This window comes from Haliaeetus albicilla, chromosome 17, assembly GCF_947461875.1.
Source record: "Haliaeetus albicilla chromosome 17, bHalAlb1.1, whole genome shotgun sequence".
Classification (NCBI taxonomy): domain Eukaryota; kingdom Metazoa; phylum Chordata; class Aves; order Accipitriformes; family Accipitridae; genus Haliaeetus; species Haliaeetus albicilla.
The window spans coordinates 2,168,911-2,196,645 of record NC_091499.1 but is presented as its reverse complement, the minus strand read 5'-3'; the positions used below and the strand labels follow the sequence as shown (position 1 = coordinate 2,196,645).

Genomic DNA, 27,735 nt, shown 5'->3' with positions numbered 1-27,735 from the left:
TCTTGAATCTGATCTTCTCCTACCGTGGGTGGTTCTTTTGACAGAATCATTATGCTTCCTCCCAGACTTGGAATGGGAGAATGGCTTTGACTCCTTTCTCATCTTTCCTACACACAATCAGGTTTTGTCACTACTCCTCAACACAGCTAAAGCTCCAATGTTCATCTCATGCCCCAAATTCCTCTAGCCTTCATTATTGCATCATCGTCTCAGGACTCCCCAGGTGTTGTATCTTTTCATATAGTTCAGTCAAAACATGGCCACAGAATCAACCTTTTGATCAGGTGTCATTTTGCTTTTGAATTCCTCAAAGGGTTCACCTTGCCCAGTACATGCTATTTTTTGTTCCTTTTTGGAAATACTCCTCAGCTGACAGCTGCCCTCTGTGTCTTTGTTCTTTTCTCTTATTTCCTACCATCCCATCAGGATTTCCAGCCTGAATGACCAATTTATGGTACTGTTATAAAACTTTTGCGACTGTTTCTGCTTATTGTCCATTTCTATTCCCTAAGGACTATTTTCTTGAGCCTGAATACAGGATATCCTATATTGCAATAGATACTGACATTTAGAGAACTAAATTTCACCCTAAATGCTCAGTTTTAAAGCATAGATCTGTAGTCAGAAGCCTACATATAGTTGACTCATTTTCCTGCTGAATGCCACACCAAATTTCCTATCCCAAAAAGAAAAGAAAATCAAAGGTGGATAAGAACAGTTCACAAGGGATTGTAGTTACAGCCATGTCTTAAAATTATGGTACTACCCAGTTCAGTAAGATACCTTTGCTGCCTTAAATTTGAGAGGAAAACAGAGCCATCTTCACAAAAATGCAGTAAGAAGTTCAGAAATCGTGGATATCATGAGTAAATGAGGATGATCTCATTCCATTCTTTCCCTCAGAACTGTGTTTGCTTTATTTTAACCTTTTATTTATTAGGAGTACACAGCAACTAAAGGGAGGTGAAAGAATCTGTTTCAAGGAGGTTTTCTTGTACATGCTGCTGCTTACCCATGGCTTGTGACCAGATGATTTACTCCTAGAGGAAACTCTGTTTGCTCTACTCTCCACTTGTCTATGCAGAAGGAGAGAACAGATGCCAATGCATTTCCATTTATCTTCCTCAAAAGAGACCTACTGTAATCAGGGACTTAACTGTGGAAATGGATCTGAACTAGAAAACATAAGGAAAGCAAAATATCAGAATTAGATCAGGAAGGTTGCACATAGTGCTGTTACCTTATCAACACTTCAAAGAAAATGTAAAAAATTAAAAGAACTTAGACAAGGATTTATATTTTGGCCAGTCCTGACTGCTTGTATTCCTCGCTGGTGCCACAGCACACTCTAAGCAGCACTCAGCAGCTGCTGCTAGCAGATAGCTTTTTAGTTTTCTGAGTTACCTGAACTCTCCCTGGTGTCTGCTTGTGTCTCCCCCTTTTCATCCAGATACCTTGAAGTCTCATGGAAAATGCACAGCATATTTACAGGCAGGAAAAAATCCTAGTAGGAGCCACGCTGTCATAAGTTTATGGGTGGAAGAGAACCTTGGTGCTGCTATGGGCTCCTCCAGCGAAGGCCTTTTATATCTAGTAGATGCACAAAATATGGGTGTTGAGAGCTGACTGTCTTGGTTCCTGTGATTGTATGAGAGGGTATGTATGTATGCTGCAGATAAAAGACCAAATATTTTCCTCAGTGCAAAGAATTCAGAGGAATTTCAGCATTCGTTTTGGTTTTATCTTCTTCTGTGAGGTTCACAGAAAGCCCAGCATGCTTTGTATACTGCTGACCTGTTCTAAGTATGCAACATATGATTTGCTTCTGTATTCCTTTGGCTGGAAGTAGCTTTTCCTGTTACAGATCAAAGCAACCCCTATTATAGATTACAAATCTACATTTCACTATACTTCCTACCTTTGCTCTTATTTCTTTCCTTCTCATCTGTATTTTGCCTCATTAAATATTCTTCAATCACTTGGTCACCCTCCTCCTTTGTATTACATGGAGAAAGAGAAATATCCAGTATCATAGTACCAACAACTTTCTATAGAACATAGGCTGAACTCTACTCTTACGCATAACTGTCTGTAAATTAGTGTTGGCTTGATTTTTATATGCAGATACTTTGCCATTCTTTTTCAAAGGAGACAGTGAGTGAAATGAAATAAAATGATTGACACAACTGAACAAAAATTGTCTGAATATAGTAATTTTGTATAATGGAAAAAAGCTCCAGGATTATGCATATCCTCAGTAGGAAAGCTTTCTATTTTCCTGATTGTCATGCTTCCAACATTGCCTGTCAAAATGGACTGTCTCGTAACCAAGAAAGCAGAAAAATTCATGACACACAAGATGTCTATCAGTATCCCTGTGTACTCAGTAAGTGCACCTTGGCCAGTGGGGTCAGCATGTAGACTGTGACAATCCCATAGTCCTTTTTCATTACAAATACGTCTCTATGATTTGAACACGTCAGCACATTTGTCCTTTTTTTTTTTTTTTTTTAATCTAAACTTTCAGGTGAAACATGTTCTTTTCACATGAATGGGTGTCTAGACAGACCCTGTTGGAATGGAGGAACCTGTGAAGAGGACATAAATGGCTTCAAATGCAATTGCCCCCTTGGTAAGCATTTATAGTTTTTATACAACTGCTAGTTTGGAACAGTGTGTGAGTTCTACTTTTGTTACTTGGGTGCTATAAAGTCCTGTATAGTGAAAGCATTTTGCTTACATTTTGAAAGGTACAGAGCTAGTTATTTAGACTAAAATAAAAAAAAATTTCTCAGTGAGCGCCCATGAAAATTTGTCTGTGACTAACTTTTATAAATAATAGATTACTTAGATTAAAAAGTATTTGTAGTACTGGAACATACTGGTAAAGAAATACTACAGAACTGGAGATTTCCAATTGTTTAGTGTCTATTTGTATAAGCACCTTACAGCAACACATTCCTTCAAAAAAGTGTAGGGTTTAGGCAGCAAAACATGTTGAAAGAGAGCAAACATCCAAAATCCCAGCCTTTGGAATCCTGTTCTGCTGGCCACATTACTCACGCCTAAAAGAATTGAACACTGCTCTAAAGTATGTATGACCTCAATCTGGTTGCCTGGGGAACTTTGTGCCATCCAAAGTGCCTTTAAGTATCCAAGATACTGCATGATGCTGGAAGATATGGTATAGGATATAAGGGACATCTAAGATGGATCAGGCCACGTGGCAACTGAACTAAGTACACAGTGTAAAAAGACCCAGCAAAATAAAGGGAGAAAGAAACACAATGTTGAAGATTCTGCTTTGCTAATTATATACACACTGTATAATTTGGGATTTTGCATGTTGCTGCATGTTGACTAAGAAAACATAGCAAAGGGTGGGTTAGAAATTCCTGACCTTAGAAACCCTTTGACCAGGATGAGCAGTTTCTCTCCATTTTTTATAACCATTGTGGTCAAAGGAGGCTGGGGTAGGGATTTAGCAGCTACTAAGTTCATTCATAAATATGGATAAGAAATTACTGATAAATTCTAAACAGATATTTGTTCTTGACATGTGCATTTATAATCTCATTGTTACTATGGAAAATAAGGTCAGAAAAACTAATTTTATAGTCATAATCTAAGAAGGTTTACAGTACTGGGGTGTTGAGAAAATGATAGTGATCAGTAAAACCTGGAAATGTCGAAGTACTGAAACACAAGTCTCCAACCATCCCTCTCAAGCAAAGCAACTGATTTTTAAGAGGACTTTAATGTACTTAATATCAAGAGATCCTTAAATGCCTTAAGGGTCATATCCTGCTGAGTTGGGAACTGAAGACAATACTGAGTTACATCTTCAAAGGTAAGATGATGCTTTCATGTTCGTTGCTTCATTTGGACAAATGTAGGCATGTGTTCAAAGTGTTTTACTGAATAAGGGCTGTGGCTAAACATTAACACAAGCATTGTCTCCTTTGGTCTTCTGAGGTGGAGGTTCTCACACTGAATGCACTGCTTTGCTATCCCATGTGTTTGCTAACACCCTTACACAGGGTGGATTTTAGACAGAACCATCCTGCACCTTCTTCCACAGATCTGAAAGGAGATCTCTTTCACACAGCAGCATGTGTGTCAGTGATAGGAAATAAAATCGTTGTCTTAGTCATTTGTGCTGCTTTCTTTAAAGAAAAGTCAGTCACTCTGTAGACAGGCCTCATCCAATTAATTTTTATTATCATTCTTGGTGTGCGTGTGCATGTATGGTTTGAGTGTCTGTAACTATTCATTCCTTCGTGTTGTGTCTCTGAGGTTAATCCAGGTATTCATCTGGAACAATGAGATTTATGTAATAGACACATATATACACTGGAAACTAAGTTTCATTCTACTGACTCTACTAAAATGCTGTGCATAGCAGTGGTTCTTCATCATCATCAGTCAAAGGATCAAGTAACTCACAGTGAACCAGAGGTTATCTGTAGAAATGACCAGTTATGTTTGAAAAGAGTTAAGACTTTCTGTATTACTATTTGCAGCTACGTTATTAATATAATGGCAAGCTGAATTAGAGAGGGGGAAATTTGTGTAGTGATGTGCATATGTAGCAATAAGCGGAAAAGAAGATAATTTTAATCTAAAGGTGATACAGATTCCCTTTGTGCCCTTGGGTAAATTAATTAATATCCCAGTTCATATTCTCTAGGTTAAGGTGTAGATAAACAAATGTTACCATCTCACAAAGATATTCCAGTGATTAAATAGATAATGTCTGTAAATTGCCTGAAAACAAAAGTCGCTACATTACTGGATATTTTTACTGCTAGCTTGGTTCTAACAAAAGCAGCACTTCAAAAGCTAAGACAGGTAACTCGAGCTAATCCTTGAGTGAAAAATGACAATTTATGCTTCCATACTTTCACTGACAACCAGTATCATACTGGATTTCTGAAAAAAAATTAGGGTTTGCTTATCAGAGGATCTGTAGTTGCTGGCTTTTAGCAAATAACAGTAAATAAATAAACAATAAAAACATTTAATAAATCATATGCATTCAATAACAAAATACAAGGGAGCACAGATAATTTGGATATGCCCTAATGATCAAGCTCTTGTAAATTAAAATACTTGTATCTGCAACTGTCAGTCTGACTAGACCACCAATAATATGGTTTTTTGCCTGTTTTTCTTTGGAGTACATTTTTATTCATTAGGTAGGTGGCTCTTATCTTTCCACTTTTCTGCTTTGCCTGTTGTTGTCTGAAACAGTCTCTCGCTGCATCTTATTTTTAGGTGCATGGTGATTTCTTTCCAAATTAGACCTTTCAATACTATCGAATATGCTACAAATAATGAACATAAAGAGCTTTCCTCCGTATGCATTGGAGGTTCTATTTCTATTTTTATTTGAATTATTGTTTTACAAGGAATTGTAACTCTATTTTACTAGATACAGCTTAAGATACCTTTGCTGGACAAGAAATATGTCAGCCATGTCAAAAGTGAGGAGCACTATTTTTTAACTTTGACTAAAAAATTACAAGGCGATCATAGTTAGGAGTTATATACATCAAAATTTAATGAGTTTTTGTCTTCAAATTATGCCATAACAGTAATGCCATTTATTTGGGGATATGAGAGCATAAATTATCTTGACGTACAATTTAGAAAGAAAAGGATTAATTTCCTTTTAGTTTTCCCTTCAGAAACTCGCGATGCTAAGGTAAAATAAATCTGGAAGGACTCCTGAAGAGTTTTGTATAAGCAGTGGGTGAAGATAGCTTAATGAATGATCTTGGCATGGCTTAATAGCGAAGAGATGCTGCATAAATAGTAAAACTGTATGTTTTGAAAGGAAAGAGTGGATTGTATCTTCTTTTATCTTATACAGTTTCTTTATGCAAAGTGGATGTAATAGTAGGAATTTTTATTATTAAGATATATTTTCTGAAAAGTTCACATGGTTACACATGATGCATAGAGTTGTATCTGGAAATGCATAACTGCCCCAATGAGAATGTGAACATGACGGATGAAAGACTGGATTCTTCACTGTGCTGTGTGGTGTAGACATTTGGTTGAATCTGAAGAAAGCAAGATAATTAGGCTCATTAACAAGCAAGGTTCATTAACCCGACAAGAAAGCTATGCTAATATTTACACTGCTTCTGATACTGAAGTAAGCTCTTTCAGATACTGTGTCTTTATAAAGTAATATATTTAAGAAGTGCAGAGCTACTAGCACATTGCTGTTGGTTGGAGTTAAGAGAATTCCACTGTCAGAGAAGATTTATAGAGTGACCAAAGTGCTTTTGCTTGGGACTTGTGGTCTTCCATTTTTATTTTATTTAAAGAGTTTGAAGTGGGAAATGCACGTAGAATGAACACTGGGACCTCTGCTTTACCAGGGCAATCCTCCAACAGACCAACCTCCAGTCTGCCATGTCTATGTCTGCATGAACTTTCCAAGAGTCTCTATTTTTAGAAATTGTCGTAAATGCAGGTGTGAAGACCTCAGTATTTTCTCCACTGGAAATTCCAAAGCTTTTAGGTGTTTTCTATCACCAGTAGTCACTGTGTTAATAGAAACCAAGGCACACTAACATTGCACACTTCTGTAATTAGTACATACAAAATACTGAACACATACAGTTGGATACAGCCAAAATGAGAACGTTCTTACAATACTGATGTTCTTCAATGTATTAAATATGTTTATATTAAGTTTCAAAAGACAGAAGTATTTGAGTTTAGCACAGCACCTGCACTTTTCCCTAAGAGTGCAGGTTTGGGGTTTTGATTCATTTTCAGAAAAATTTTAAAAATTGCTTTAAAAACAGATGCATTAAAGTTTTTACTAAGCCTGTGAAATATTTTTCCTATTATTGAATCATTTATGATGCTGCTATCTCATTTTTAATTATTCTGTAGAATATTAGTGAAAAAACTTAATTACATCAGTCATAAAAATAAGAGATCTTCATGCCACGCAAAATTGAAAGCATTTTCTTCCTTTCTTTCATTACTAAATAAAACATAAATCAATAGGAAACTTCAATAGGAACCTTTCAAAATAAAATCTAATTACTGGAATGTTTGTGCTATATATGATCATTAAAACAACAGTGAATAATGTCAGAATAATTTTTATTTATCTACAACAAAATAATGATTTTTTTAATAGCCTTAGAATAGTAAGATACACATCACAAAAAATTTGAATATAGCTGTGGAAAATAATTTATCAAATAAAAATATTTAAGTAAATAAGTTACATTGATGGATTTAAGGCATTACAGTAACGAATAACTTAAAATTGTTAAAATAAGCTTCTTATTTTTAGAGAGACAATTCTGCCGTGTTTATGGCAAAAATTTCCTGTTACTGAAATTTTAAATTTTCACTATTTTTATGGAGTTTTTACTTTAGTGATTCACATTTCATTCTCATAAGTGCAGAAGACATTCTCTCTAAAGTATGAGTAGCTGTGTCTTCTCTACCTAAATACCAGGAAACTAGATTACCTCTGAAAACTTTGCTATTGTTAGCTGAACCTCAGTATTAATCCTTAGCCTAACTTGGATTCATTGATGCACTAAAAAGTTCTACAGTCACAACAGTAACACAAATACCAACGTACTACTTTCATTCTTCGGCAGTTCATACAATACATCTTCTGTCAAATCATGTTTTAACCGTCATACAAAAATACAAAATCATATTTATATCCAATCCTTTAAAGAAAAAAAACACTGAAATTAGGTGAACTTATAAGTCTGTGCATGTGAACATAAACTAGTAAAGTGTGATGAAAAACCTTAGTGATACCTTTTAGTTATTTATGATGCCAAAACATCAAGTATTAGTAATTTGAATTTTTTAGTAAGGAATGTATAGTGTCGTACTGTGTGAAATCCATTCATTGTTTTCCACTGAGCATCCTATAAACAGATTCAATATATTCTTAGAAGAAGCACCTTGGGGGGATATAAGGACAATTTTAAAAGTGAAGAAAAAACACTGCAAAAATTTGGATGCTTTTTTGACTTTATATGTCTGTATTTCTCTATCTTTAGAGTACATTTAGGGCTGTAATAAACCAATTTTTTTTTTTAAATGTCATGGCATAGACATTCCTAGTCAAAGACCTTCAATAATTTGTAATGAATATTTACATATTTTTAAAGTAGGATGTAGCTGGAATGAATACACAATGACCACAGACTGCTGAAATATTTAAATATAGTGGGTAAGAATTCAATACTGAGTAATAGAGAATCACATAAAAACTTGAAAAGAACTCTTACTTCTGGAACACTTTCAATTTAGGAAGAGTATGCTGGATTCCTTTTTCATCCATGTATCCAGTGTCAAAAATGCAACTGACTTGGTAGGGTTAAACATGACAGCAAACTCTTTTTTAATTCCAGAAAACCCACATTTAAGAAACTAAAAGAACACCAGTAAGGAAATTCTTCATCTATAAAAGCCAAAAGGAAGGATGGCCTGAGGGCTAAAGCAATGAACTTTGATTTAGGAAATCTGCTGTAAGTTCTACATTGCTCCAGAGTGAATTTTTACACAGTATATTTGATATCACTAGTCAAAGAATTGGTTCTGCTAATATGAACTGCAGAACGATGCTGAGGTTTCTGATCACTGGCTTCTGCTCATCCAAATCAGAATTCTAGCCTTCACCTGGATCCTTGGTGCCAGTTCAGGCATGCCTTCTCTCTAGACAGCTACCCAGATCTACCCCAAATGCTTCTGTATCCTACACAGTCACTTAAAATGACCAAAAAAATGACCTGTTTTAGTTTTCAAACTCACAAATACAGTTCCTCCATCCTTGAGAAGTATGATTGCTCTTCCTTGTTAAGAAATCAGAAGAACTATATGTATTTAGCAAATCTATAATATATATACATATATAACTTGTATGTGCTAATTTTATGGAAATACACCTTATGCTTTAATAGTTACTGTCAATTAGTTCATTGTCTTAACATGTTGTCAATTTTAACACAAAACCTATTATTTTCATATGACAAATCTTCTTTCAGCAGTTTTAAAAACAATTCATTAAAATTCTCTATGGTAAAGCTGAGATATTTCTTAGAAATTATTCCCGTACTCTATCCTGCTGTTGATAAGATATTGTCACTAAATAGGATGAAATGAGGTCATTTAATCATACAGATCATTAATTCACATAAATATATCTCAGCATTGCTGGAAACCTGACATAACTAGAGTCTTAACTTTTAAAAATACATAACTAGAGAAAACTCCTGCCTTTTAATCGTTTGAGTTTGGCTGTAACCAGATTTAAAATTTTTTTGTGGGTTTCTTTTTTATTTCCCTGTACGATAGTCTAATTTTGTATCACAACGTAAGAGCCTCATCCATCAAAAGGTATAGGTTATTTTATGTAATGGACTCTTGTGGGACTCTGCTTTTGTGATAGAGTACAAATTTTTTTCATCTGAAGATAAGAAATGGGACAAAGAGTAACATAAAGTGGATAAAATGGAATCAGACAATGTCTTTAGATATGGTATGACATCTTTACATAGTTTCTTTTCTCTCTGTGTAGAAGAAATGCATGGCTTTCAGGTGAACACCATAACCATCTTTTGAAAGTGTTTAAGAGGGAAGTAATTCTATAATAGTACAGCTCGAGTGACTGGTTACTGCTAGTATGGCTTTTGGTATATTCTGATGATCTTATACAAGAGATTTTACAAGCATTATATTTGAACTTCAGCATTTTAGATAATAGTATTTCCATTTAGCTGATGAACAGTATTGGTTGATTATGGTGTATGATTATCAACAGTGAATTTCTTCAAGAGAATTTTTTTTATAATGTTAGCACTGCATCGTTTTACAGGGCTTTCTTTTCAGGGGCATAGAATAAACCATGTGAACACCATCTGTCTATAAACATTTGTCTATATATGTATACCTTTCTAAAAGGTATCTGTTTCTCTACCTAAACCTTTCTAAAAGAGTAGTTTCTGGAAAAGTGATCTCTGCCTCCCACTTGATAAATGAACAGACTGGATGACATTGGCACTGTGTGACAGGCATCTCCAGGCACATGAGTTTCTTGTGCACAGGCAAATTTCCAGCCTTCATGGAGGAAAGTTCCTGACTTTGGAACTTCTCATTAGACACACACTGAAAAAGCTAAACCAAAGTGTCATACAGCTAACATGAGGAATTCTGTTTCAGATTCTTGAAATACGGTGAAAGCACCATAACAATAAGCCCTATAAGCAGGGTGGAAAGGCCCTAGATAAACCTGCCACACAGTACTTTGCCAGAGGCAAGTGCTGCGCCTATGGCAGATATGCCTGGAAGATGGCACTGGAAAAGCAAGGAATTCCAAGGAGTCCGAAATCTGTGTTCCAACACAGTAAGAAGTCTTGCATTGTTAAATAATACCTTCTGGAAAGATGTTTTCCACCAATCTATAGGAAGAAACTCCTGCCTCTTTCACTGAAGCAGAGAAAACCTCCAGCCAGAAATGAAAGTACTGAGGAAAACAGGATAGGCACCAGCAGTACGTCTCTTTCCATCACTCACTGTCCCCATGTGATCTTTTTCATCAGAAACATAAGGACTGATCAGTATTGATTAATTTGTATTCTGAATTCAGTGTAATAAAAGTGTGACATAATGCCATCTTCATCAACAGAAGGAATGGCAGAGGGAAGTTCAGTGATGATATATATGCAGCTAGTATATGATATTTGATGTAATATGTGATATTGGAGCTAACATGGTGTTGGCTCAATACAGAGTGACTGTAATTCTTCACATCGTCTGTCAAGAAAACTGAAGGGCACACAAGTGACGAGGAAGCCCTAAAGGACAGTATTTGAACCTATATTGTACTCCAAGATTTGTTAAGATTAATGTGTCCACAAAGCATTTTAGCTATCAGTGAATTTTTAGCAGGAAAAAATGTCGGTGGAGAGTGTTAGATCTGCTCTTGTTCCAAAAAATAACATGCACACTTTCAAAACCCTTGGATTCTTTGCCGGCATATTTTACTGCCTTGTAGCTTCATTGTACATTCTCCTCCTTTTATGTGGCTCAGTCTTCAGATTGTTTTTATTTGTCCCTCATGTTTTTTGTCATTTTGACAATTTATATTCCTCATTGAGATGCTATTAATTTTTTTTGCTTTTAAGTTTGTTTTATATTCATTGCTTCAGGTTGTTTTCTGAAGTTGTGTCAGTTGTTGCCCTTTCCATTCTTCTCCCGTGGTATTTAACACTTCTTTTGTTTGATGATAATTAATATTTAGAAACTCTTATTTGTTGCAGCTATGCTCATACAGACTAATTAAACTTCTGTTTCTTGCAGGCAGGCTAGTTAGCAAACTTTTTTTTTTCTTTGTCACCTGAGTATTTGTGTTCCTTTTCTGATTAACATGGTACTTATTTTGTTTACTTGTTTTCATTTTAAACCTTTTGTTTGGTTGGTTTTACTTTTATAGATGAGCTCTGTTAGCTGCTCTTTTCAGTTCACATGTTACATTCATATAGAATAAATAATTGAAGGCTTTCAAGTTTGGGGGGACTGTTTATACATGTTTTCTTCTTCCTTTAGTTCATTCTAGGTAACATTGTCTAGAATGCCATGATAGCCTTTCATGGAGAGAGTGACTAACTCTTATTCACCTTTCTCTTTTAATCTTTCAGCTAGATGAGTGTAGGAGTGAGACGGAAGTTTTCGGTTTTGTATGTTTCAGTATAGATGAATATGCCATTATTCATTGCCTTGCATCTGAAAAGTTCTTAATGTAGCATCTTGTTTTGAGAAAAATAAAATCACGAATGACTTGAGGAAGATTAATTTATTAAAATAACATAATGACTAAGCAGCAGCTAAATAAAATTGTAGCAACAAAAAGATTTCTAACCTGGCTGTTTCCATGACAACCTCTCTTCTCAGAGTTTCAAAAACCATTTCTGCATTACTCTCATGCTACTCATCACTTTCATTGTATGTTATTTCAATGCATAGATAATTCTATTTTATCCATATAAAAAAGTCAGGTGAAATACATGATAGAAGGGTTTTCTTTATTTGTATTATAATAGTGTCTGTGATGCCTGATTTATATTAGGAATAATTATACAATGTGCTTTATGTATGTGTTTTCATTTTACAGTAGCATAAGCATTAATCTAAGCCAGAAAGTTCAATAGGTTTTGTTTGGTTGGTTTGTTTTTAAGTGCAATCATCGTTATTGTGAACAAAACAGGAAATCGTTGGATGTATTAAGTGTTGCTTTCCCTATTTTGTAGTTGTAGAGGGATACAGGTGGGATGAGTATTTTGCTAGAGGTACCAGTCCCTTGTACCAGAGCTTAAACTAAGAAAGCTTATATTTAGAAAACTAAGTTTTAGACAGCTGAAGGTAAATGAGATGAGATGAATCCCAGCTGAAGTGATATTCTCTATGACTAGAGACACTGCAGTAAAAGTGGACAGAGGTCTCCTTAGCCTTATTCTGATGCCTTTCTTCCATCTTTACAACTGAATTTTGGGGATTTTTTTTTGATTCACATAGATTTCTTCTCTGTTATTCTTATTATACATTTAAGGTTCCAAAAAGGGTTCATCTACTTTAATAAAGCACAGTTTTTTGCTTTAATCCACTGACTGGATCTGAAAAGGACAAGTGGAAAATGTGTATGTATTATAACTAAATGTGAATGATCAAAGAAATAATATGAGGGAAGTTATGTGCAGCAGGACGATAAGGGCAGAATTGCAGTCCCTATACGACAGTGAAAATAAGCTGTAATAAGGCACCATTAAAAAGTTCAATAAAATGAAACCTCACAAAAGCTACCACACAGTTTTATTAAGTTCAATACAGCTGGCAGTCCTTTTTAAAGAATAACTCAGGACTGAAATAGTAAAGCTACTGCCTGAATTGTTGAAGTACACTAACAATATTTGAGGCAAACTGCACACTATCTACATATGTTATGCCTCCCACAATTGAAAATAAAAATTCAAACAAATTAATAGCATGGTTTTGCTGCGGCCAAATTACAGTCTAGGCTGCCCACATTATTCATCAGTTGTTGCATCCAGCCTTAATAGGCGGTCCTCAAAGTCAGGTACTCAGGCCAAACGCAACCACAGAGGCCTTAGACCAGATTTACACAGTTCACTTTAATGACAATAAAACAACGCTGATGTAATTAGCAATAAAATAAAGGCTATCAGCGATCAATTTGGCATAGCTGTTTCTTAAGAAAAGAGCACCTGCACAGCTCACTGGGGTTTACTACACCATCATGTACCCAGACTAGGGCAGCTCTACCCATGCTACTAGTTATGCTCAACTTTGATGATTATCTACATGATTATATTGGGATCCCTACAAGGTTAATTGATTTTTCCACAAAACATTTCAACTTTAATTTGAAAAAGAGCTGCTTCTTTCAGGACGTGGAATTTAAGGCAATAGCTGTATAACCTAATACAAGGGTTTTAACTAAATGAGATTTCAATGTATTTCCCTTTTGTATGTTTTCCTCGTAATTTTATGTTTTGCAAATTATTTGTAAATAATAAAGAGGTGACTGAGCATACACCTCTACCACAAACATCCCTGTATTTACATAAATTCTTTAAGTGTCTATGGCGGAAAAAATCCTGCCTATTAACTTCAGTGGTTGTTGTATGTATAAAGTTGCAGGTCTGAAGCAAACCAGTTCCAGTTAGGTGACTAATGTAAACAGGCTGAAAATCTCTTTGGTTTTAATATTAAGGATTGTTACTTAATATTTCACTTTCCTTTTCTTTCAGACATGAAACACAATATATATGAAAACATGATTTTAACAGGTTTTTCTGTTCAATAAGCCAAAATGATGTAGGGTCTTATGCATTCACATATAATTCCAGCTGACAACAATGAAACTGGGTCACATTGGTTCTCTGGCCTTTAGATTCAGAAGCAATTTGTTTTCTCTTTTAATTTTCTGTATTGATCCAATACAACCCTTCTTTTGGGGACTGGAGAGAGAGGAGCTCGTTCAGTGGCTGCATATGGAAGACCAAATGGGGGTGTCTTTTGTTACAATACTTGAAAGAATATGACATCTGTAATGGGCAATATTTAACATATTTCTAAAAAATTTAGCATAGTGGCAAATCTCCCTCTGTTTTTCAGTGGTATTCAAAATCTATTGTGGCTTTTTCCTAGTAAATGAGTTATAATTTATGAGTTACATTTATTACTATGTCTTTGAGATTTAAAAAAAAAAATAAATTTAAGGATGGGCTAGCTCAGGCAAATTGGGCCTTAAGGAATACTTTGAAATTCATAGCTTTTCTTTAATCTCAAGCCTTTATATGCCTGAATTTTCTTCTCCAAAATTTACGTGAGATTTTGTCCAAATCTTCCTGAATTTAGATCAGATTTAACATAGCATCTCTCTCACTTCCTCATCCTTTCTCACAAGTTTTAATAATGTATCAAATCCAGTGCAACATTACTTTAACTAACTTAAATTTAATTTAACTCTTTTTTTGTTTTGTTTTGTTTTGTTTTACATCTCTAGTTATACTAAAAGTCACTTTCTCAGCCAATTCTTTTATACAGTCCTGGAATACAGGAATATATCACTAGGGATAGAAATGCAAAAAACTACTAAAATATGTGCTTTTTCCTTGCTAGGTTAATTCTAGGAGTAGCAATCCTCTCAGTAATGTCCACAGTGTCAATATGAATGTTTCAAATGAAGTTGCCACACAAAATATTGTAGCAGCATGTGATGATAATCATGTTCATTCAGCTACTAGACATGTACATTAGTGATGGCTTCCTCTATTGTTTTGGGTTTTGTTTTATTTTCTTCTAATTGTCATTACCAACAGCTGCTTTCTAGGATATACAGTCACAGTACACAAAAAAAAAAAAAGCATAAATTCATCTAAACCCCTTTATCTGCCATGAATAAAAGGAGATTTGGGATTTGGTGGGGGCAGGGGGGGCTTTCATTGGCCATTTACAATCTGTGAATTTCATCTTGAGAGTTTAATTCTTTATTACTGAAGTCACGCAGGAACTGAAGGTGTCTGCCTGAAAGTAAAATTCTATTCTGATCTCTTTAATTAGATAGTACATTCATAGTTAGTGCCAGGATTTATTTATCTTGGTGAAACATGGAAGTCTAAACTGTCCTTGCTGTAACTGGCACATTATTTGGGGAAGGTATTATTTATAAAATCTTTAATGCTTGTCCTTGTTGTATATTATATCTTTTAGAATTCCCTATTAGTGGAGGCTTAACTCTTCAAAATACATCAGTTTTTCTCATTCTTATGCTTATGTTATGCTTTATTTCATTCCAAGAGATTTTCAATTCCTTCTTCAGAAACATCCTAATCGTTTGCCATTGCATACTCAGTTATCTTAGTCTGCCACATGCATTAGTCAGCTGTTAGCAAAAGCAGTTCTTGTATTTTAGAAATTCTTCTTTGTGGAAGAAGGCGTGCTTAGATTTCATAAGCAATTTCCTTTGGCTCATATATAGCCCAATGAAAAAATAAATCTCAAACAAAAGACTTGCTTATTCCTTCCTCCCTCCTTTCCACTCGGTCAAAACTTTTACAATACAATATCTACACTCTTAGCTACTGTAGTCAAAGGATTAAAGATGTGACTTGATGAGGACTGAGGCAGAAGTTTAATCCTTCATGCTGTAACTGCCACCAAAAAATTAGTCATCCAGCTCTTTTGAGCTAGTCCTGCAATTTCTAGCTCTACGTTAAGCATGAGAAGAAAGACACTTGCCAGCAACTGGTTTGACTTTTTTATCTGGGGTAGACAAAGATTCAGGAGTCCAATCTATATATTCACAACACACCTTAAAATCTTATCTTGCCAATGGAAAGAAATTAAAACTTTTAGGACTCATTTCACATAACGTTTTAAACGTTTACCAAGTGATGATTCACAATCCAGAAATGCCTTTAGTTTTTTCACCACTGATGTAATAGTTATTAGGAAGATTAGATCAGCTGTATGATGTAAATCTGCACTGTAAATATTTATGGTTAGTAACACAAATCCCATTCTTGGTTGTTAATTATCCAAATTTTGGTCTTTTCTCTCACATCTCTGAGTTAGCTGTCTTTTTTTTAAGAACAGATGTTGGAAAGGTATATTTATGAAGTATCTTTCTCTCCCCCCCCCCTTTTTGCTTGGAATTAAACAACGTATGTAAGATAGAGAAGCATCGGACGGATAGCATCCTGTATCACTGAGAGCTGAAAGACTGATAGCAGGATTTGCATATTTGGATATTATAACATCCTTATCATAGACTGTAATTTTTTGACATTTAAGATGACACACCTAATTTTAGCCACATGAAGGCCGAAATCCCTCATTAAATCTCTGCTGTGTTAGAAGAGGAGATCTAATGGTAAAGCTTTTCAGTCAATAGAAGCATCAGAACTCAACTTTCACTTTCCTGGAATATATCAAAATAGCACTTTTAGACTTGTGGTTTTTTTGAATTTGAAATTAGTCAGTGAATTTAATGGGCTTTTTTCATGCATGCCTGCAAAAAGCATCTTACATAAAGTTTACTTCATAAAGAACATCATCACATAAAGTTTATTTTACAAAGATATCAGGATAATCATAATAAAATATTTAAATGTTTAAGATTATTTCTTAGCCTTGATTTTCTAATTTTAATTATCTGACAAATTTTTAAGAAAGATAAAACTTTTCAACAAGTTAAAACCAACAGATTTGTATACATTCTAGCATACAAAATACTATATTGCTTTGAAAGGAGAAATTAATAGCCAAGACTTTCAAGAAATAATGAGACTTGACATTTCATAAAAAGCTTTATTAGAATTTAGAGGAAAAAATAGAATAATCTTACATTTCAGGATGATTTATACTTAATACAAAAGATAGGCTATCAGGACATGTTGAATACACTAGCTATCTTGTTGCCTTTTATAGAGGCAGCTGATTTTCAGGACATCTGAATGAATATCAGCAAAAAGTGCCAATGTCTATAATGTTGCTGTCATTTATGAAAGTGTATTTATCAGAGAATTGCAGTTGCTAGCTGTGCATGTGATGAATCAAATAATTATTTATTCTAATGAAATCCACAGAAATCATTAGTTATACTAAATGTCTTCCAATTATTCATTTTCTATGGAAGAATTAATGTATTTCAAATCATCAAAAGACCAGTCATTACCACCCAAACTTGATTACTCAGTGAAATGCACATGAGATGCCTCCAGAAGAACAATCCTAAAAGCAGTGGAAGGAATATTATGAGTGAGTTAATTAGGTTTCTTGAGGAAGTACCTGCTGTCATGTAGAAACTGGTATTTAGACTTTTTTATTCTTTACATCTAAAATACCATGTGGTTTAGCTGATTTTCAAATTAATATGACAAGTCAGAAAGGTCTTAGCAGCTTTTCACTTCTATACTCTGAGGCACTTGAAGCCTATTTAAAAGTCTGCTTTTCTCAAAGTATTGCTCCAAAAGAATAGCTCAGAAAATAATTAAGATTATCACTATTCTGCAATACGTGTTTCCCTCCTCCTTCCTGCTCTCCCAAAATACCACCAGCCCTAGTAATATTAGAAGGAGGTTGCTTGGTCATAAAAGACCAGGTAACACAATAGTGCTCGTAAGTGTTGGGATTTTTTTTGTATAGTAGGTAACTGGTTTTATTGCAATGTATATTTACATGGGAAAAAAATAGAATAACAGTGTTCAACAACTGGGTGTAGCTACAGAAGTGGGAACTTATTAGAAGGACTCCAGAAAGCCAAGGTAAAATCTTGACTCTGCTGAAACAATATGTACTTTGTTGGTTGTTTACAGTGAATGGTGTATTTTCCAAGGTGAGTATAGCTTTGAAAAAGAGCATACTTTATGAACTGCTAGCTTTGGAAGCACTGAAAAATATCAGAATGCTAAAATGTTGCCTTGGCTGTCAAACTGCATTCAGTTTCTGTGTATTTCTTTTTCTGGGGGGAAAAAAAACCAATTTAATAGAAAAAAATTTGGTTTGGAAGAAAAATGCCTTTTAGCCAAAACTAAAACAAACAAAAAAGTGGTGTTGCCATGGTGCTTCATTTTCTTTCTTTCATAACCTACAATCTCTGATTGTATTTCCATGATAAATCATGGTCTTCGTGTTTTGGGAAATATGTATTGCATCTTCTGAGTCCGCATCTTGGAAGCTGAAGTCAAGCTTTTTCAACAATATTTAGGCTGTTTTGATGAAATGATTGAAAGTTAGAAATTAAATGCTACCCCTGAGAAAATGATGGAAGTAAATGTGTACCATGCATCGTCGAAAAACGAGCACTTGTCTGGAGAAAGAGTACAGAACAATTGAGAAAAGAGGTCTGGGAGAAGTGAAGAGCGTGAATACTACCTGTGAAGCCTGGGGTGCAGAGCTGACTGCAGTGATGTTACGTGAGCTCTCTAGAGAGCAGAGAGCCGGATCAGAGAACGGGTACAAGAGCGTGCAGCCCTCAGCAGGTAGATGTGGTGTAGCTGGTGCATGCTTACACTGGAAACACATTCAGCTGGAAAAGGTACTAGAGCCAGGGAACCAGTACAGTGACTTTCCTCCTTAGTAACAAACAGGAGCAGAAACAGGATATTCCGACAATCTTTGGCAACAAATCAGGTGCACAGAGTTCTGGAACTACAGAAAATAGCAGTTTGTCAAATGCATTGTTTTAGTAGCCACCTATGGGTGTGACAGCTTTGTTAGAGTTTTTGTCTCCATCAGTCTAACACATCTAATTGATCCCTTTTACTGAGGTCCTTTTCCTCCCTCTCTGCCAGTAATCTTCTCTTTAATTTAAATGTTTAAACTAATTTTTTTTCTAATTGGGAAGTTATTGCCAAGAAGAACACCCAAAATTCCTTATTTAGGACATCTCTAGACACATGCAATATCTTGTGTCACATAACTAGCTCTACATGTCTCTCAAGTTGCTGCCATTTTATTTTCTTCATTATTATTTTTTAAATTTTTACTTTTTAAAAAATTTCAAAGTAATAATAACAATTGAGGGCAAAGTGTTTTTATAAATAAATATAAGGCTATAAGCCAGATAGATAACACTGCTGTACTAGGGTTTCTCTGTGTTAAGGGGAATGTAAGGGCTCAGTGGATGAGTATACCAACTAGATGCAGGTCAGAAGTTTCCATGTATTAACAGGAAAGATCAACTCACTTTATAACATTTAAGATCAGTTGAATTCTATATTGTTTGCAGCTTGCAGACAGAACTGTTTCTATTTCTGTAGCCTTGTTGCCCTAGAACACCCTCTCTCATTTCTTTGGAAGGTTCTGTCTTGTCATTCAGTTTTACTGGTAAATATAGTGGAGGTTGTTTCTTTTTGTCTAAATGGCAGACAGAAGAGCCTGACTATAAAAGCTTTATTGTCATTCAAGTGATTGTTCTTCATACCTATATCAATTCCGTATACTTCCTTTTAATAAGTATAGCCAATAAACATAACAAACATACTTATAATCAGTTATAATATAGGTGCATGCTCTCTGCAAAAATAAAATGCCTGAAAATAGAAATACAATGAGGAAAACCATGAAACTCCCCCAAAATTCTAATTTTTATGGGTTTTAGTTGTGTGGTTTGGTGCTTACCCTTATTAAGACCAGTTTAAAATAAATGTATTTTCATTCTGCTTTATGGTATCCTGCACATGAACTGATGAATCAAGTTGTTAACTAGCCATGATGAAAAAGCTAAAATAACTTAGTGCTCCAGCATTTCCTTACAACTGGGTGCTACATACATTTTTGAAAGGACATTTCATGTATTCTTAATGTTAAGGGCATTCATCAAAATGGATTTTATGCTATTACTGAATTTTGTTCTTTTAGTTGAATTTCAATGATTATTTAATCACAGTGTATAATTACCAGCCTGTTTAGTAGTCCACCACTCATGAAGGATATTAATATTCACAGAATTCAACTGTTACTTGAAAATATGGAAAGTAACCTCAAGATTTGGTTGCCTGGCATGCAGGTAGGGACTGTAGGATCAATACGCTGACCCTTAATTATTATGTAAGATACCTTTATTTGAACACAATGAATTATATTTCAATGAAATTAAAGATCTAAGGACATATGCATCAGAACAAAGTGCTGAATTCCCAAGGAAGGTGCAGGCTTGGACATGGAGTGATATAGGAATGTACTAAAATGCTATGCAAAACATGACATGACATTGCTTTAATAACTGCTTTATAACTAAGTGAATCCTCTTTGCTCTTTTTGTTTAAATTTTTAAGTTTACAGTAACTGGAGTTACCATTAAATTAATACCAAATTGTGATCATAGTGTTCAGCCATATTTGGAAAGGAAAGTTAAAGGCTTGATTTCTGCCTCAAAACTGAATGTTAATATCACAAGGCAAGAAACTTCTGTAGAGCCCCAATATGAGTCTCAGAAGTATGAGAGAAATTGAGATACAGAATAGGGCTAAATTATTTCCCCACTACAGTGAGAGTGGAGAGCTGTAATTTAGAGTTTAAAAAAAAAAAAGTCATACTGTTTGTATGATTATATGGTGTTTTGAAAGAATCCTTGAGGCCACTTCCAACACTTTTATTATATTTGTTGTCCACACAGACTGAGAACCACAGCCTTTCACCTTGCTGGAAGCATCACTGCTGTTTGTAGACAGTCTGACTACTGGGCAGTATGGTTTTGCATTCTTATGTGGCAGATTCATTGGCAAAAGCTAATACAGATATAGCAAAGGTAAATTGGGTTTAGCAAACCTGATTGCTTTCAATGATGAAACAGTTTGCTCACTGGTTGAGGGGAGAGCTGTGGATATTATCTACCTTGATTTCAGTAAAGCATTTGACACAGTCTCCCACAACATCCTTGTTGACAAGCTGGTTTAGAAATGGACTTGGACGGACAGACCACAATTGGTGGAAAATATCTTATACTACTGAGCTCAAAGAATGGTGGATAATGGCTTGAAGTGAAACTGGAAGCTGAACTTGAGTCAGTGGTATGTACCTCAGCAGCAGGAAGGGCCAACGACTTCTTGAGCTGCAACATCTAGCATATAGTGAGCAGATCAAGGGAGGTGGTTACTCAGCTCTACTTGGCACTTTTTAGGCAACACTTGGAATACTGCGTCCAATTATGTTCCTCCCAGCTGAAGAGAGATGCAGGAAAGTTGGAGAGTGTCCCACAGAGGGTCCCAAAATGATCAAAGGGTTGGAGAACTGGACATATGAAGAAAGGTTGAAGGAATTGGGTCCATTCACCTTAGAGAAGAGACATCTCAAGGGGGATCTAGTCACAATTTTCCAGCACCTAAAAGGTAGTTACAGGGAACATCAGGGTACTGTCTTCACAAGGATGCCCAGTGACAGAAGACGTCAATGGGCATAAGTAGCTTCAGGGCAAATTCGGTCTGTATTCAAGAAAAGAAGTCTTCACCATGAGAACAATTCAACACTGGAATAAATTGCCCAGAGAAGTGGTGATTGCACCTAGACATGCTGGTTGTAGGTTGCTTATGTGTAGGATGTGGCCTACTTCTACATATCAAGACCTCACAAAAGTGGGTCACATTACTTCCAACTTCCCTATAACTTGATTTTATAAAGTAACGTAGACATATCAGATTATTTCAATATCATTAACTGTATAAATAAGGACTTTCAAGACTAATTGGGTGAGGAGATCCTCAAAGGGAGATGTAGCATTCTTCATCAGCTCTGGTAGTTGTTATCTGAAGTGAAAGTAATGTAATACAGCACATCAGTTCTGACATCTGTGATACCCTCTATCTTTTCAAATTTGTTAAGTCATATGGACTTACTTTGTATCTTACATCTAACTTGATGTGTCTGACATGACATTACTGAATTTATTGTTTCTGAAATTAATAGCAAGCTTTTGTCACATCAGACTAGAAGCAGAATAGACACAAGGGAATACTGCAGTTGCACAAACACGACTTGCTTAGCTTTGGTCAAAATGACAGGAGTGCTTACAATTAATATTTTCATGACTCTTGTTTCACAAAGCAGATGGTTGTTTGGTAATATTTCACTAACAGGTGTGGAGGTTGTTTCTTTCCAAATATAGTTGTTCAGAATGGATTGAATACCGGTTATATGACCCTTTGTTTCCTGGAGCTGCAGTACCATTCATTATTCATAACCAGCCCTGCAGTGTGAGTACTTTCTGAATATCCTCTGAGAAGTCAGAGCTCATAGAGAGGTGGACTGACACCAGTACACACAGCTTCTCCTATGTTAGTTCTTAAAAGATGTTTTGTCTGACTATATCAACATATTCAGATACCACTATGTCCAGTTATGTTCTAAAATATATCCCTAGAGAGAGTTCATTACTCAAAACATTATACAGAACAATTTACTGTATAAAAATAATGAAAGAGAGACATTAGATGCAAAAGGTCAGTAGGCCTTGCAATATCTGCAGTGGCATATTTCATAGTACTTCATACAATGCACTCAATTATGTTTTTATTTACTCAGTAAATAAATATCTAGGACTCCATTTTCATGAAAGCATTAATAAAACAATGAAGTTACTTTGCAGAATCATGTATACACTTAACACTTATACAATACATAAAAATAATTTTTTCTAATGTACTGTAATAATTGCAGAAACCATGCTAGAAAGTTATTACAGATTTACAGAATATTATAGAGAAATACAAGAAATTATTTGTTGTGAATTTTTAATAGAGCTGAATACCAAATCCATTGGCAATATATTGTTTGCTCCTCTGATCATCTAATTATAATTATTACATATTTTAGAATACATGGGCTGGGTCATTGTCTCACCAATATCTAAATATAAAATAATTTTCTTAATTTACCTCACTTCACCGTACAGAATTAATTACTCTTGTCTCCACCCAATCGCACTGTAAAATGTCCTCTTGTTGCAGGGATGCTTGTATATAGACAGTTGGAAGGTGTTATCTTGACCTTTTAAGTACGGTATTGAATATTTTGTGGAGAAAAAGTAATTACAGTATTTGGTTAGTCTGATAGCACTATCATCTTGCATACGTACACCTACAAATTTTGTAATTCGGTCAATCATTATGCATGACCTAAAAATAATAATTCCATGGTTTTATCACACACTACTGTATTTAAATCTGCCAGAATAAACCTAAGTTGAAAATATAAGATTTCATCTCATAATAGGGATAATGAAACTCTCAACCCAGCTGTTCAGTTTCACTCTCTGTTTGAAAGAAATCCCTCTTTGTTTGGAGGAGATAAAAGGTAGAAAAGGTATTTTTAGAAGTCAGTTACTGAAATTTGTTCTATTAACTAAAACATTAATTTATTTAAAATAAAATTCCAAATATTTTGCCTAGCCAAGCAGTGTGAAAAAAATCTAAATGCAAGGTGTAATTTCTCACAGAATACCCTCTAGGCTATATTTGAAAATCAATTTTATTTAAGTTCATTGATTTTTTAATAGTGAGCATGTTAAGGACAGTACAAATATTACACAATAATTCTATACTACAAATAAAGGATGGAGGAGGAGGACCAGGCATAAAGGATAAGCATCATCAATGTGAATAAATCATTTGGTGCATTCTACAGCAAGCCATTTCCTGGTGAGGAACTGACTGTACATCCTATAAAGTATGTGAGTACGCACATTTCATACAAGTATGAATAAAGAAATATATCCAACAAATACTGCTAACAGAGTAGTAATATTTTCCATTGCATTAGCTGGGAAATACATTCCATATAAAAAGAAATGGTCAGGTTGCAGAAGGTTTTCTCTTTTGTAATATTCCAGAAAGAGAGACTTTTCCCCCCCTCCCCTGTGCCCCAGCCGTCCTTTTCCAAAGTGCTAATAAAGGAAGGACCCAGAATAACTCCTCAGTTGAAAAGGCAAAGCAAAGTAGGTGCAATAGTTAGGCTGAAGTTGATTTAAAAAAAAAAAAAATAATAAACAAAGGAAAACAGAAGGGAATGCTGTAACTGACCTGAAAAAAAAACCAGCAAGTATTTGCTCCATGTACAAGATTGGCTTTTATAGTAGCTTGGCAGACAGGTTACATCTGTTATCACTATTTATATTGTGACCTCTGCCCCAGGGCTGTCGCTCAGCAGAAAGCCACCGTGCACTTGCCAGGAATTCTCCGTGCAAGTACCAGTTCGGGTGTAGCCAGGCCAGTACGCGCTCCCAGTTCTCTCTGCGCCGTCCCTCTCATCCCAGCACCGCAGCTCTGACCGCGGCCCTTCTCACCAGAAGGGCCTTTCCAGCCGTCACGGGGAAACAGAAAACCAGCTAAAGACCACAAACCGAAGCCAAATCCCTCTCCTAGTCATAGATGTGCAATAACTGTGTAACAGAGCGGGTTTTGAGGTTGGGGGGGTGGTTTGGGTTTTTTGGGGAGGGAGGTTACATTGAATCTTGTACTTCTAAGCTTTTCTTTCCATAGGCTCTAGTGTTGGGAGTGTAAGCAAAGAAAGATAGAAATAGAAACCAATGCATCCCAACCTGTACACTATCAACATATGTATAGGCTGTTATGATAATATTAGCGTACATGGCTTTCTTAATCTTGCCAAGACAAATAAAGTTATGTGCATAAATCTTCCAATGTTTGGGCTCTTGCTCTCAATTTTAGTGATAATTATGCCAGGACAATTCAGACATAAGTCACAATACTTGAACCGCTTACTGCAAATTTCATTCTCAGACAACTTGACTGTAAAATAATTTTTGGTTTTGTGTCCGAGAAACATACTTAGATCTTTCAAGTACTATGCTGAAGAAAAAGAAGGTGGTCAAATACTTGGCTCTGTCAATGTTAACTTCAGTGTATTAACTTAAATGTATACACGAACTGTGTACTCTTTTGCTCAGTCTTTTTATATTATATAAAATAGGATTTTTTTTTTTCACTTTAAGAGTTTAAAAGTTTCTGGTTTTTTAATCAGATTCTGGGGAAGCATGTGTTTAAGCAACAGTGAGAACTGTGAGTATCAAGCTCCATGGCATTTTTTTTTTTTTTTTGCCTTACAGTGTACTGGAAATGAGATTGTTTGTATTCCAGATTCACTCAAGGAAAAAACAGGTGGTTTAGCTGCTACTGGAATTCCAAGACATGGTAATGATAATATTGCAGACACCTTCAGTAAGATGAGGTGAATCCCACACTGAAGCTTTCACCCCAGTAATACCCCAAAGAACACCAGACCTTGTAGATAAGATTTCAGAAACTGGAAGCACATGCAGAGTCCCTAATAGCAATCTTGTCAGCTCCCAGTATGAAGTCCTTAGCCAGAGATGGTATTAATTTCATACAGCTTGAGCTATCTTTCTCTGAAATAGTCATGGATAAATGACAGCTGCATAGTAAGCAGGGGAAAAGAGGTACTTTCAGTGAACGATTCATTTCATCATTTTTAGATATCTATTTTGGATGAAATCAATCACATTCAAAAACTTCCCCAACAGGTTCCTCTCAGAAAATGTAGATGTCTGCAAGCAAATAATTTTATCTATCTGAACTCTCTCCTAAGGCTTCATGTGTGTTTGTGTGTGTGTACATAGATATGAAATTATTTTTTAACTTCGACTGCTCTGGCTTTCCAGTGCACCGGAACAGGACTGCAAAGATGATAAGAGAGTGTGCAATTTAGCCAATTAATTCAGAGGGTTACAGGGACAGAGAATGGCTATTCTAAGGCATTTCAAAGCATATCCTTTGAGCTGTAAGCATCCTTCCTTCATCAATACAACCTTAACTCTAGCATCTCTGAGTACTGGGAGAGGAATAAGAATTTATACACATGCCTTTGGGTCTGATTTTAAAGTATCCTGTAATAGAAAGTTTGAATTCAAAAGTTCGTTTCACAATGAGAACATACAGAGAGGCTTAAAAACTTCTGGCATACCAGTGACAGTTACATCCAGTACATATTAATCTTTTGGATCAACTTAGGAAGAAATTGCAGGAATGAAAGCCTGCTGACAGCAACATGTAAATAACATAATTTCATTTACCGTGTGGTGTTCATCATTACCATATAATGGAATTCCAGTAGCATTTGAAATATCTGGTGTTTATCAAACTATTACAGAGTCTTACTTCTATCTTCCTGTTAGAAAGCATTTACATTTTTTTCTTGCAGGAAAACGGGGATTTGCCAAATCCCACCTGTTTAAAATCACTTGTATATGAATACAACCAATCTGAGCTGTAATCAAGCATTGTGAGAATGGGAAGAGTTGATTATTCTTTCTGGAAATAGTAATTATTCCTTCTGTAAGTAGTGCTCTCATATGACCTAGTAAATTGAGAAAATGCAGGCTTCCCTTTGTATTTTCTGTTTGCACCAATATTTAGGTTGGAAGGACCTTGAGAGGTCATCTATGTCAGCCTCCTGCTCCAAGCAGGTCTAACAACTTGAAATTTAGATCAGGTTGCTGAGGGGCTTGTCCAGTCAAGGTCTGAAAATCTCCCCTGACAGACACGCCGCAGCCTCTCCGAGTGACCGGTTTGGGTAACTCGGGGATCAATACTGCACCTGACTGCCTCAGCGGGTTCATGGATGGCAACAAATTGGTGGAAACAGCTGATATGCTGGAGGGAAGGGTTGCCACTCAGGGTGAGCTAACCAAGCTGGAGAAATGAGCCAGTGGAGCTTCGTGATGTTCCACAAAGACAAATGGGAAGTTCAGCCCCTGGGACGGAACAACCTGGTGCGTCGGGGCTGGGACTGATGTGCCGGGGAAGAACGCTGCGGACAAGGTCCCGAGTGGGTGGCTTGACGAGCAATTAAGCTGAGCCAGGACTGCACTCTTGTGGTGATAAAGGCTAAACACACAGTGTGCTGCTGTGCTGGCTTGGCCCCAGCGAGAAGGGGAGTCCCTGCTCTTCTGCTGGCTCTCTCCCCTCCGGCGGGATGGGGCAGAGAATCAGAAGGGCAAAAGTGAAAAAAACTTGATTTGTGCAAGCAAAGCAAAATAAGGACTTCGTTCACTACATCTCATCGGCAGGCAGGTGTTTAGCCATCTTCAGGAAAGCAGGGCCTCAGCACACGTAATGGTTAATTGGGAAGTCAAACACCATGACCACAAATGTCCCCCCCCTTCCTCCTTCTTTTCGTGATTTTTTTAATCCTGAGCATGACGTCCTCTGGTGTGGGATGTCCCTGGGGTCAGTCGGGGTCCGCTGTCCCGGCTGTGTCCCCCCCCGACTCCTTGTGCCCCCCCAGCCTCCTCGCTGGGGAGGCAGAGTGGGAAAAAGAAAAGGTCTTGACACTGTGCAAGCACCGCTCAGCGGTAGTTAAAACACTATAGTGTGTTATCAACACCGTTTTGGTCAGAAATCCAAACCAGCCCCCAAGAGGAGATGCTATGAAGAGAATTACCTCCATCCCAGCCAGACCCAGTACAGCTGTATTAGGAAGAACATGGCCAGCTGGCTCGGGGAGGCTGTTATTGCACTGGGGAGGCCACATCTGAAGGAATATGTCTCGTTCTGGGCCCTGGTACAAGAAATATGTTGATAAAGTAAAGCTAATCCAGCAGAGGATCACTAAGGTGGTTCGAGAGCTGGAATGATAACTTGGGGGGAGACACACAAGGGCTTTGTTTGTTTAGCCCAG

General features: G+C 36.1%; 1 protein-coding gene across 1 annotated transcript in view; it reads left to right on the top strand.

Annotated features, from left to right (window-relative positions):
- The window catches only part of EYS (eyes shut homolog), a 938,397-nt gene that overhangs the window by 234,184 nt on the left and 676,478 nt on the right, over positions 1–27,735 (top strand). The window contains exon 12 of the mRNA XM_069804576.1: positions 2,528–2,632. Coding sequence (XP_069660677.1) covers positions 2,528–2,632 — 105 coding nt within the window. The remainder of the gene's footprint in view (positions 1–2,527; positions 2,633–27,735) is intronic.